The sequence below is a fragment of the Balaenoptera borealis genome, assembly GCF_965194805.1.
Source record: "Balaenoptera borealis genome assembly, chromosome: 18".
Taxonomy (NCBI): Eukaryota; Metazoa; Chordata; class Mammalia; order Artiodactyla; family Balaenopteridae; genus Balaenoptera; species Balaenoptera borealis.
In genome coordinates, this window is record NC_138877.1 from 8,933,380 (window position 1) to 8,946,750 (window position 13,371).

The 13,371-nt window shown below is 39.5% G+C and overlaps 1 protein-coding gene across 1 annotated transcript in view; it reads left to right on the forward strand.

Annotated features, from left to right (window-relative positions):
• Positions 1–13,371, forward strand: part of B3GLCT (beta 3-glucosyltransferase) — a 115,594-nt gene that overhangs the window by 79,117 nt on the left and 23,106 nt on the right. The window contains exons 11-13 of the mRNA XM_082366312.1: positions 3,378–3,491; positions 5,600–5,699; positions 12,191–12,310. Coding sequence (XP_082222438.1) covers positions 3,378–3,491; positions 5,600–5,699; positions 12,191–12,310 — 334 coding nt within the window. The remainder of the gene's footprint in view (positions 1–3,377; positions 3,492–5,599; positions 5,700–12,190; positions 12,311–13,371) is intronic.

The window sequence follows — 13,371 nt, forward strand, 5'->3', positions numbered from 1 at the left end:
GCTGCAGGAATCAGGTTCCTGGACTTCAGACTATACTACAAAGCTACAGTAATCAAGACAGTATGGTACTGGCACAAAAACAGAAATATAGATCAATGGAACAGGATAGAAAGCCCAGAGATAAACCCATGCACATATGGTCACCTTATCTTTGATAAAGGAGGCAAGCATATACAATGGAGAAAAGACAGCCTCTTCAGTAAGTGGTGTTGGGATAACTGGAGAGCAACATGTAAAAGAATGAAATTAGAACACTCCCTAACCCCATACACAAAAATAAACTCAAAATGGATTAAAGACCTAAATGTAAGGCCAGACACTAGAAAACTCTTAAGAGAAAAACATAGGCAGAACACTCTATGACATCAATCACATCAAGATCCTTTTTGACCCACCTCCTAGAGAAATGGAAATAAAAACAAAAATAAACAATTGGGACCTAATGAAACTTTTAAAAGCTTTTGCACAGCAAAGGAAACCATAAACGAGATGAAAAGACAACCCTCAGAATGGGAGAAAATATTTGCAAATGAAGCAGCTGACAAAGGATTAATCTCTACAGTTTACAAGCAGTTCATGCAGCTCAATACCAAAAAAACAACCCAATCCAAAAATGGGCAGAAGGCCTAAACAGACATTTCTCCAGAGAAGACACACAGATTGCCAACAAACACATGAAAGGATGCTCAACATCACTAATCATTAGAGAAATGCAAATCAAAACTACAATGAGGTATCACCTCACACCAGTCAGAATGGGCATCATCAAAAAATCTACAAACAATAAATGCTGGAGAGGGTGTGGAGAAAAGGGAACCCTCTTGCACTGTTGGTGGGAATGTAAATTGATACAGCCACTATGGAGAACAGTATGGAGGTTCCTTAAAAAACTAAAAACAGAACTACCATATGACCCAGCAATCCCACTACTGGGCATATTCCCTGAGAAAACCATAATTTAATAAGAGTCATGTACCAGATGTTCATTGCAGCACTATTTACGATAGCCAGGACATGGAAGCAACCTAAGTGTCCATCAACAGACGAATGGATAAAGAAGATGTGGCACATATATACAATGGAATATTACTCAGCCATAAAAAGAAACGAAATTGAGTTATTTGTAGTGAGGTGGATGGACCTAGAGACTGTCATACAGAGTGAAGTCAGAAAGAGAAAAACAAATACCGTATGCTAACACATACATATGGAACCTAAAAAAAAAAAAAAAGGTTCTGAAGAACCTAGGGGCAGGACAGGAATAAAGACACAGATGTAGAGAATGGACTTGAGGACACGGGGAGGGGGAAGGTAAGCTGGGACGAAGTGAGAGAGTGGCATGGACATATATACACTACCAAATGTAAAATAGCTAGTGGGAAGCAGCTGCATAGCACAGGGAGATCAGCTCGGTGCTTTGTGTCCACCTAGACGGGTGGGATAGGGAGGGTGGGAGGGAGACGCAAGAGGGAGGGGATATGGGGATATATGTATAGGTATAGCTGATTCACTTTGTTATACAGCAGAAACTAACACACCATTGTAAAGCAATTATACTCCAATAAAGATGTTTTAAAAAAAAGGGTTAAGGGAAATGAACTAGCTGCTTTTTTTTTTTTTTAAAAACAGCAAACAGAAGTGCTCAGATTGATTTATTTGTTCTTGAAGCTGCATTTGGAGTACAATATCAATGTTAGGAATGGGGGTGGTAGTATTTTCTCTTTAGAAACACATTTTTCAAGTTGACAGTTAAGCAGTAAAATTAGGGACCGTCCCTGTTGTAGTTTTCATGTTCTACAGAAATGAAAAAAAAAGTTTGCTAATTTTAATGTAGTCATTTATAATAATCTAGTTTATTGCTTTCTTAACTTTGCATAAGGTTGTGATAATCCTTTCAGATATCTATCAAATGCTTTTATATTTGAATTTTGAGTCAAAGGTCTTTAAAAATGATTAAATCTTCAAAGCCTGTTAGGAGCATTAAAACGAAGCCTCCCATAACCAGATGCACTGATTTTACTGCTCTTAATTTGGATCTGGGATCAATGCAGCCTGAGACCTAAGAGGTATTTTGAGGATGTCACAGCCGAGTTGCTGTGACAAGCCATTTTTAAACTTGGACCTGTTTGTTTGAAAAGATAGTCTAGGCAGCAGGATTTTAGGGGCTCTGATGTCCATTTTGCTTGACGGAAGTGAAACCTGCCCAGGCCAGTGGGCTCTGCTCCTCGTTTAGGAAATCTAGTCCAGTCACCATTTGGCCCAGAGAATTATCCAGTAATCGTTTTAGTTTCAGTGACAACGCCACAGTAGCTGCTTCTGACTGCTAATCTTTAGATTTAGATTTAGATTTAGATTGGGAAAAAGGGAAAGATAAATGATCTGATCAAGTCTCAAAATATTAACTGAAGATTTGGTTCATCAGAGTTGAGATTCTTAAATCAACAGAATATAAAATCTAGATATGATGATCTTTTCTATTAAAATAACAACGGAAACCCCTTCTTAAAATTTAGAGATGCAGACAGTAACTTAAAAAAAGTACAGAAGAAAATAATTACTGGGATAGTTGGTCAAGTGAATTAATATCAAACAGTGATCAAGCAGATTTCTGTATGTCAGGTGTGGAGACACGGCTACCTTTGAGCATCTCGCCCTAAAATGCAGAAAACCAGGAGAGTTTTCTGCTCTTCGTGTTCACTGTATTAAAATAATTTATCTGTTCATGACAGAGTTTTAGAATCTGCAACGTTCTCAATCTTATTTTTCCACATTTTCCAAAAGTGCAGCTCAGTAACATCAGCCATCATATGCAGTGATTCTCAGGGGTAGGGTCATGCCCTTTATAGGGTTGGGTGGTCCTGTTAGAATCTTCGGGCAGAGATATGCGTAGTTTGAAAAGGTCCCCCCCTCCACTGTGAGGGAGGCAAGTTTACATCTCAGCTACAACCATATACAATATTCCAATCCTTAGGAGTAATTATATTTCCCCCCCTCAGAAGCATTTAAAAAGTCCAGTTGTGAATTTTAAATGAAGCAGCCTATTGGGAAAAGAGAAAAATTAATTAAAATTAAAATTAATGTAAACACAACAGTATAATCAGACTAGAAAATAGGATTATCCTTATATGGAGGCAGTGTATTTATCACCAACAATGAGAAGTGCTCGGCTCTAGAGTATATGTGAAAATGCCTCAAGAAGAGGATTTTATTCCCGTGCTGTTGGCATTTCTCAGGGTAGAAAGCAAGCTTAGTCTTGAGACACCTGAAGAAGAACAAGTAATGCTTCCCTTCCTTTATAGGTGGTTATCCTGCCGCTTTGAGATTCCAGGCTTCCTAGATGTCTGTGCCAGTGACGGTCCCCTCTCTCATTTTTTCAGTCCCCATCGTAAAGCAGACTTGGGCGGGGCAGGCAGGTCACATCGAATACTACAGCGATTACGCAGACAGTTCCATTCCAACGGTGGATCTGGGAATTCCTAATACAGAGAGAGGTGAGTCCTTAGTTCTGACGACTCTTATTCAAAATGTCCATTCCGGGGGAATTCCCTGGCGGTCCAGCGGTTAGGACTCTGCGCTTTCACTGCCATGGCCCGGGTTCAATCCCTAGCTGGGGAACTAAGATCCAGCAAGCCGTGCGGCGACCCACCATCCCACCACCAAAAAAAAAAAAAAAAAGCAAAATGTCCACTCTGTAATTATAGTAAATTAGGATAAAAATGAAATATTTTATAAATAGTATAATTTTTGCCACGTGTAAGTTTCTTTCTTTCCTTCCCTCACATCTTTACCCATGGATGTGGACGGATTCTTGCAGTTTAAGTGCTGCTTTTAGTGCTAACAAAGGTTACAAGTTTTCAGTCGGTCATACTGATATGATTGACACACATGACAATTATGCATATGACAGTTGTGATAGAGTTTAATAACAGATTTCTTTGTACCTTCATAGTTCACCTTCATAGTGGCCATAATGGGGTGTCCAGAGTTAATTTATCATCTTCCCATACAAAGCATCTCATTTAATTTTAGCTATTTATCCAGACAGGACTGTTACCCAACTGCTGCACGCCAGCCATTGGTAGATACTGAGGGAAGCAGGAGTGAAGCTGACAGTTTCCATCCTCCTGAAGCTTATGGTCTGTTATGGTCTAGGACGCATTTTGCTTGTACTTCTGAGTAGCACTTAACCACATTCTACATGGGCTATATGTAGTATAAGCTCATATATGTATCCATATATATTAATATTTTAATTAGTAAATTGTTGGAAGTATGCCTGCTTTTCTCTTCAGATTGCAGGCTTTCTAATTCAAAACATTTTTTATTTCAAAAAAATGGAAGTAGAAATTTGGCCACCTCACCTGCAGATGCTCTTTGTTCATCTTAATTTTTATCCAGTGTTCCTGCCATGTTTTTTCTTTAGTTTTCTGGTTTCTCCAAACCCTTTTATGAAAAAAAAAAAGAGTAAGTTGATTATCTTGTTCTATAGAGTAATTTATCTTGATTATTTTATGGTAGCGTTGCTCATAATGCCTTGATTGATAAAAGTACAGTGTAGATCAGATATGTCATTCCTGTAGTTATCGATTATTCTGACAAGGTTAGTAAACATATCACTAAGTCTGTTTTGGAAAAATGATTTTTGTTTGAATTTTCTTTTTCTTTTTTTGTTTCTGCTTATCTTGCTTTTTAGACTTTGACTATAATAATCATTTATTTGTTGATGCATTCCTTACTTGATTTCTTAATTTATTTCTAGTCTGACCTTATTATTGCTCATATTTATATTCTACTTTATCCAAAAGGAATTTGAGGTGGCTTTCAAAAATACATACTATAATGGTTAAAAATAAAGAGATCAAGAATAAGGAAAATAAAGGTTAAATAAAGTGGTTTGTTCTCTATTTTGTCACCAAATACTTTGTTGAAAAGTGGGGCTTATTCTTTTTTATCGTCTTGAGTTCTCTTCCCAAGCATTTCACTGCTACCCTGGCCCCAGCATTTTCCATTAAAGCTTCGATATCTGTTGGCATCTAAGGGACTGTGCCTCTGTCTTACTCAGTATTGTATCTTTAGTGCACATCCGAGAACTGGCCACCATGTCTGGCATATTAGAAACCTTATAGCAAATATTTACAAAATAAATAATTGAAGGTGTAATACTGTACTTTTGCACCATTGTTTCCCAAAGGTTGTGATGCTTGAGGTTCTAATATTTCCCTTCAGAATAAGTAGATCTGAGGAAAGATGCCAGGCTCCTGTAATTTCTTCGAGGCGTACAACTTTCTTGTATGTCTGGCATGAAGATACTAGTCCTACCTGTACTTGACCTTGTGTAATTCCCCTCACCTCTCTAGGTCTTCAGTCCCTTATGTGCGAAATGAATGACTTTGACTTCATGATCTCTAATGTTCTTCCTGGTTCACTATGTCTATGGAAATTCGAAAAGGATCATTTTTAAAATTTCAAATTCTTAAGGTGCATGTCAGTGTTTACACTTTTACTTACAACACTTTAAAACTAAAATAATGTTTCCAAATGAATTATATATATTTTAAGGAAAATAATGCATTGTAAGTTTTCTTCTCACCTTTCCTAGGTCATTGTGGAAAGACATTTGCCATCTTGGAAAGATTTCTGAATCACAGCTATGACAAAATAGCATGGTTAGTCATTGTGGATGATGACACATTAATAAGGTAAGGGGTCATTCCTGTCCTAGGGTGGCTTTAAATTCTACATATATTCATAGTCAGAAACTGTGATGGGTACTTCTGCTGCCGGCCAAGATGGAGTAACAGGGACTGGATTTACCCTCCCATCTGAAACAACCCCCCAAAAAGGACACAATATATGAAATAAGTGTTTTTAAGACACTGATATTAGGCAACAAACGACAGTCATCCGTGAGACACATGAAGCAAATGAGGTGAGTCCTGTGACTGCCCCAGCTGACTGTCGTAGAGAGCTTCCACGTCGCTGCCCAGCGAGGGGAACCCAGGTGGAATCCAGCTGAGCCCCTGAGTTGAAGTGATGATGCTGAGAGTCTGGGGAGACCAAGGCCGTTAGAGTTTGCAGGACAGAGCACCGGAAAGGAGAGAGCTGCACAGGAAGAGAACACTGCACATCTGTGGAGGCGCCCCGTAAGTAGGCAGTAGAGTTTAGTCGGTGCATATGTACGAGGAAACTCCTGGAGGCTGGAGAAGGAACCAACCAGAGTGATTAGAGGGAGTGGTGCCCAACACTCTCAGAGGGCTGAGTATGGTACCTCTTCCCACCAGCCAGACTGGAAAACCCTTGATTCACAGGCACTGGGTAGAGTTTGTAGAAGGGTCTTGCTTTAATAGTGGGAAATAGCTAACCCTAGACTAAGCAGTGCTTTGGTCATGCCTAACAAATACTAAAGCAAGACCCCCAAAGACCAAACTGTTTCTAAGTAACTGGCCTGCATCCAAGAACAAAGCTCAAGAATATTTATAGAAACACAAAACATCTAGCCCCCAACAAAGTAAAATTCACAATGTCTGTGTTTGAAATGGAGGAAGCAATGAAATCTAACACATGTACAATTGGAGTCTCTGATGGACGAAAATCAAAAGAACAGAAAAATATGTAAATTACCAGAAATAAAAGAAGACCTTAATTTATATCTTGAAAGGGCCTAGTAGGTCCCAGGGAAAACTGACCTGGGATCATCAGCTTCTTCACATATCCTAGTAAAACTGTTAAGATTTTGATCATAAAGTCCTCTGAGTCTCTAGGCAAAATGATGAAATAATCTAAAGACCAAGAAGATTATAGACTGGTCTCAGACTTCTCAAAATAACATAAGAAATATGGTAACAGTGGAGAAACATTTTCAACAAAGAAATTGTGACTCACAGATTTTATACGCAGTTAAGATGTTCTTCGGTATTGAGGCTACAGAAAAGGTTCTCAGTGTACATAAACTCAGGGAATAGTGTACACACATGCCCTTCCTAAGGAATATATTGGTATTAGGGAAAGAAGTTCATGCAACTAAGATGAAATCTGGGTAAAACGACTGATGGTGAGCATTTCATGTATTTAACTGTAGAACTAAAATCACAGCAGGGGTGGGGACATGGGTAAATAACAGTGTGTAAATGTTATATGTTCTGACAAAGTAGAAAGTTTGCAACTTAAAAAAAAAAAGGAAGGAAAAGGGACAATAGGATAAGATCATGGCCTATTGTACAGGTAATGGATGGAATTCAAAGGATACTGATGTAAAACTGACAGACCAAGTAAGAAAAAAAGCATGGTAAGACATGAAAAGTTAAATAGAAGATAAATACCAGGAAAAGAAAACTTTCTAATATCCAGAATGTTAGTAGATAAAGAAACACAGTACATATAGTATAATATGTATAATAATTCAAACCTAAAATAATTTTAGTGTTGAAATCAAACATCAGTCATATCACAAAGTGTGAGTGGGTTTAACTCCCCTAATAAAAGAACAAACTTTTCACACTGGCTCATAAAATAAACCCCAACTCTATGCTTTATATGAAAGATACATAATCATTCAAAAAGTCTAACAATAAAGGGATGGATAAGGTTTGCCAAGCCAATGGGAACAGTAAAGATAAAAAATTCAATTCCCAACTCAACAAGTTAGGAAAAGAATCACAAAGTCAACCCCTCAAAAACAAGGAAGAAAATAATAATGAAGATAAATGCAGAAATAATGAGGTAGAGGTCAAAAAAAGCAGAGGATCAAACTAATGAACCAAAATTTTGGTTCCTTTAAAAAAAAAAAAAAAGAAATCAAATTGTATTGAGTGATTTCCAGAAGATACCATTACATGGAAAAAGCCAAGTGCACAAGAATGTATTTAGTTTGCTACCCTGTATGGAAGAAAGAAGGGGAAATAAAACATACCCATGTAGACGTACCTGTACAAAAGACACATGGACAGATAAGCCAGAAAACCACGAAGTAGTTTCCAAACGGGTGGATGGGAGGATCGGGTAGTTGGAGTTGGGGGGTGTGTGTGACCCTTTGCTGAGTTTATCTCTTAGTTTAGTTTTGACTTTGGGAAGCATGCTAATATTTTACCTATTGAAAAATAAAATAAATCTGTAAGGACGAGAAAAATCAACACGGATGAGGAGAAAGCTGAAACAAATGAACCCAACTGCATTTCAAATGAAAACATAATCACACTAAAGGGAAAGTATAACTAATGCAAATACTGTTGAAGACAGGATTTAGGGACACACCTTCAGTCAGGGGTGGGAGGAGGGGGGGATGTCAGACAACTCCTGAGTTTTCAGTCGCCGTGTGGGTGAAGCAGCTCTGAAGGTATTTTAGGTACACTGTAGGGCTGAGTAGGTGAGTAAGTGGTAACAGCGTTGGTTGGGAACCGTGGTGCTCACTGTGGGAGGAGATGGGACGGGCCAGGTCAAGGAAGAGGCCTAAGGTAGGGCTGGAAGATTGGGAGTGGAGAAATCTGCAAGAATTCATAATTTCTGTGAGACTCATGATTTCTAAAGTGTGTGTGTGTGTGTGTGTGTACGCACACACACACACATCTTCCTAGTTCTTCCCACCAAAGAAGACCAGAAGCAAAGATACCCCAGTAGCCCTGAGCAACTAATGATCAGAACTAATATTGCTACTTTTCTACTAAAAGGAACCAGTCTCAGAGAAATCACTGATTTTAAGGCTGAGGCAAGGAAGATACAGGAAGATATTTGGAACATTCATTCTTTTTTATACCAGAGAGTAAGGAAGTGCTTAGAAAAAAAAGTGCATGTCCAGAGGACACAAAAGTGAGCTTGGAAAGGTTCTCTTTGGCAGAATCTGGAACAAGAGCATCAGTGTGATTAAGGACGATAATGGATTATCAACCATTAAAATTAGGAATCAGGGAGTTCATGCTTATAATAAAGAAAGAAATAGATAAGTAAGTAAATGAGGCAGATCAGGCACCATAACAAAATATCACAGACTGGGTGGCTTAAACAACACAAATTTATTTCTCACAGTTTTGGAGGCTGGAGAAGTCCAAGATCAAGGTGCTGGCATGGGAGGTTTCTGAGGCATCTTCTCCTGGTGTGTGCTCACGTGACCTCTTCTTTGTGTGCCATGGAGAGAGCGCTCTCTGGTGTATCTTCTTATAAAGACACTAAATCTGTCACAGCAGGGTCCCGTTATGACCTCATTTAACCTTAATTACCTCCTTATAGACCCCATCTCCAAATACAGTCAGATCCCAGATTAAGGCTTCAATATATGAATATTTTGGTTGGGGGCATAATTCAGTCCGTAACAGGCGGGCTCTAGCTAGCAGGATAACGAGGAGTTCTGACTGATAAATGTGGAGTGATGATGGAGCTGGAAAAGTCATCTCTTTGTAACCATCATAGTAAAGATGGATTCAGGCAAGAATCATTAACGGATGCTAAACTCGGGGTGAATTTTGATGAGGACCAGGATATTTGCTGGTTGTTAAAGTGTCTGCCTGGAGACTGAGAAATAGCAAAGGGAAAATTGTAAGTGTCCAGGGGAGACACAGGCAGCGCCATGTGATCAAAATAGATACTCCCATTGGAGGACAGGTGGACACCACATGCCAGACAACATCACTTATATAATACTGCACCTGGGAATGCGTAACCTTGCTTTATTATGAGGAAACATCAGACGAACCCAAGATGAGGATCAATCTATTAAAAAGGGGGGTGTGTGGGCATTTATTATTTTAAAATACCAATGTCATGAAAGACAAAAAGCTGAGAACTGTTCCAGATTAAAGGACAATAAAGTGAATAATAAATAAATGCAGTACAGGATCCTGGGCTCCATCCTGTATTGGAGGGAAAAATTGCTATAAAGAATGTTATTGGGTCAGTCGATAAAATTGGAAAATGGGTGTTAGCTTAGATACAAGCGCTGTGTCACTGTTCATAGTTCTGGATTATAGTTAAGGCTGCTGTGAACCTTTGTGTACGTGTGTTTGTATAGTCATCTGCTTTCATTTATCTCGGCGAAATACTGAGGAGCAGAATGGTTGGGACATAAAATAGCTGTGTTAACTTTTTAAGAAACTTGTGTCAGCGGTAGAGTTTCTGAGGTGGCTAACTTTCACTGTTCTGAGAATACATACATTGATGTGTTTGGGGGAAGGGGCATAATACAGATATGTGTGTGTGTGTGTATATATAGAGAGAGAAATTGAGTGAGAATGATAAAACACTAAAATGTATTAATACAATTTTGATTGCACTTGAACATTTCCATACTGTTTCTGTTCATTTCTGTGCCTCAGGTTGCCTGAAATGGTAACAGATTGTTAAATGAAGTTCTTTTCCTGGTTCGGTAGCCAATTCCCTTGGATTGAACTTGGAGATCTGCCTGCTTTAGCCACATTTCCAGTTTTTACCAAATATGAAGTTATGTAATAGTTGTCAGGCTCAGTTTATGCTTCTTCAGCTTTAGTATGATCTTGCAAATACGGAAACGGTTAATGTTACTAGGAAAAGAAACCCAGATGAGATGTTAAATCCTAGTTATTTTAACCTCAGAAATTGAGGGTTTATGGTTTAATTGATAATTTTACAATATGCAGGAAGAAGGGAAATACTTCTCATTTCTTCACGCATTTGCTAGAAGGGGCTTTGAGCTTTTAGGGAGCTTTTTACCAAGCAAAGGCTGCGATTTCCCTTAGAGATCTTTGTCTCTCCATGACCGAATGGTGATTTACTAGGTGTCCACACCCTTCCTTGCTTTCCCCTGCAGAGGTATTTATTAGATGACTTCCTGAATACTGATTCCAAACTAGGAGCCTAGAATGTTTAACTTCTGTGTCAAAAATAGGGTAGTTTTCAAACACTTTCTGGCCTCTTAGAAACTGCCACCATTATCAGAGCCCTTGACCTTTAGGCAGATACAGACCTGATCAGTCAACTTGTAGACTCTAAGCACCGCACTTGTAAGAGATTTTTTTTCATACATCAGATTTGTTTTCTCTTTCAGCGTCAGCTTTATTAGCTGGGTGTAAGATGCATAAGCACAGATGGAAAAGACGGCCCTTGCTGTACCTCTCACAGACAGGAAAAATGAGACGCTACAGCAGCAGTGTCCTAGATGTGAATGTTGCTCTTGAGAAAAGAGTTCACGATTACTAATTGAGAGAGATGTTTGATAGAGCGAGCTCCTAGAGACGCATGATGCTCACGCGTCACGGGCGTGAGAAACACTGAAATTTACTTCGTGCATAAAACATATTTAATCCAAAGTCGGCCACGGAAAAACTTTTTTCGAGGCACGCTGATTAATATCATGAGGGAAGCTAGGATTTGGTGTGTATGACCTGAAAAGCTCTAAATTAGAAGAAACAGTAGAAGGACTTTACAAGGCATTTGTAAGTGACAGAAGTTCTTAAAACATGGGAAAACTAGCCTTTCTTAACGTCAACCTTTGTCTCCACTTAAAAAAAAGTATTTATAGATTTTATTTTCCTATGAAATCTTTTTTTCTCATCCTTACAGCAGCCATAGTTGCTGGCATCCTTCTGAGCAGCTCATGGATATTCTCAAGGCCCTTTGCAAGACACACGACAAAGAAGCATAGGGGCCAGAGGTATAAACAAATAGACACAAAAGAGTGTAGATTAGGGAAGCCGCGTTTGAGAGCGTAAGCACAGTGGTGCATCGTAACCTGAAGGTTTCCTGGAAAGCTCTGCTGCTTACACATTCTCTTCCCTACCTGCTGGCTGCCTGCCTGACATGGACCTCATCTGTACTTCAAAAGTTCCTTTTTTAGCCATGAAGAATTTTTTAAAATACCAAGTCCACCTGAAAAGGTGTGTGATGATCAGTTCACGCTCAGTGGGGAGCAGGACCGGTAGAAGTGAGCTAGGACACCTGCCACCCTGCCCACCCGAACGAGGCAGCCACGCCCGCCAGGGGCTTTGCTAAAACTGGAGAGGGGGCCCTTGTTTCTCAGTTTCTCTCCTGTTTCCAGTAATGCACAGTGTTCAGTTTTTTTTTCTTTTTTAAAAAAATCTTTCTTCTGTAAGTCTGTTGAATTTCATCTCTAAATGACTTCCATGTAGTATTGCATAATATGACCAGTGGGCTCTAAGAACCATGAAATATTTACTCTGAAAACACATTTGAATTACGTGATTATCGCTTCTTTTCCCTTGGGAATCAGCATCTCCAGGCTCCAGCACCTACTGAGCTGTTACGATGCCAGTGAACCCGTGTTTCTGGGAGAGCGTTACGGCTACGGCCTGGGCACCGGCGGCTACAGCTACGTCACAGGAGGAGGAGGGTAACTATGGCTTTCTGCAGATACGCACAACATTACACTTGCGTTTCCAGGATGCAGAGATGGGTCTGTGGCCGTGGGATCTACGCTGGTCTGCAGGTGTGCTCTGTCAGTGGGAGCTGCTACTATGATAGGAAAGTGAACCTTAACAAGAACCCGCAGTGAAGAATGTTTTACTCCTGGAAGAGACAGTGTACAGATGTGTGTCGGGGAACCTGGTAGAAATGCCCCTGTAGTCGTGAGTGCTCCTGGGCAACCAGTTAGTTTTGATAGTCTAAATGCAAAAAAATTTTGGATATAGATTTTAATTTCAGAAAGTAAGTCGTTAGACTTTTTAATTACCCGGTGCTTATAAATCACATTTGGGAAAAGAGTGGTACAGAAGTTTAGACTTAAGCAATTAAGTGATATTTGTGTGGGATTTATAGGGTTTAAATAACAGTTAAAAATCAGTGCTTTTAAATAAGCATCTGCCTAATCTCTTACGGGGAAAGATTTTTGATTCATGTAAGTAAATCAATTGAGCAGTTAGTCTGTTCTATTATTTCTATAGTCTTTGCTATTGGGGTATTTAGGGAGAATCTTGTTATCCACTATAGTAATTTAAATTTATTCAGCAGGTTTTTGTTGAATGTCCACTATGTGCTGGGCACCATTCTAGGCACTGGATTATAGACTTCTGAAGGCTAGGACTTCATATTCTTACTCTGGGATCTCCTAGATGAGAACCATTCCTGCTGCAGGACTACTACTGCAGGGTCATATTCCAGGTGTCCTGGTTTGCTCTGGCCCATTCAGTGGTGACTGCAACGTGGTTATGGAGGTGGCCCTTTCCTAGTGAAGACCAGGCCTGGGCAGGAGTACTGGTCTTTGTTGACCCACTGCTAATGTTGACCCTCCATTAGCCATAGGAGACAGAGGTCCACAGAGGCCTTTGAGAAGACACTAAAGCGTAAAGCCAAGGCGTATTGAGCTCATCCTCATTAAAAAAAAAGGTTCCAGCTCTTTGCAGGCTTATGGTGATGCATTAGTTTCCTGGGTGAGGTGCTGGTGCCCATTAAGCC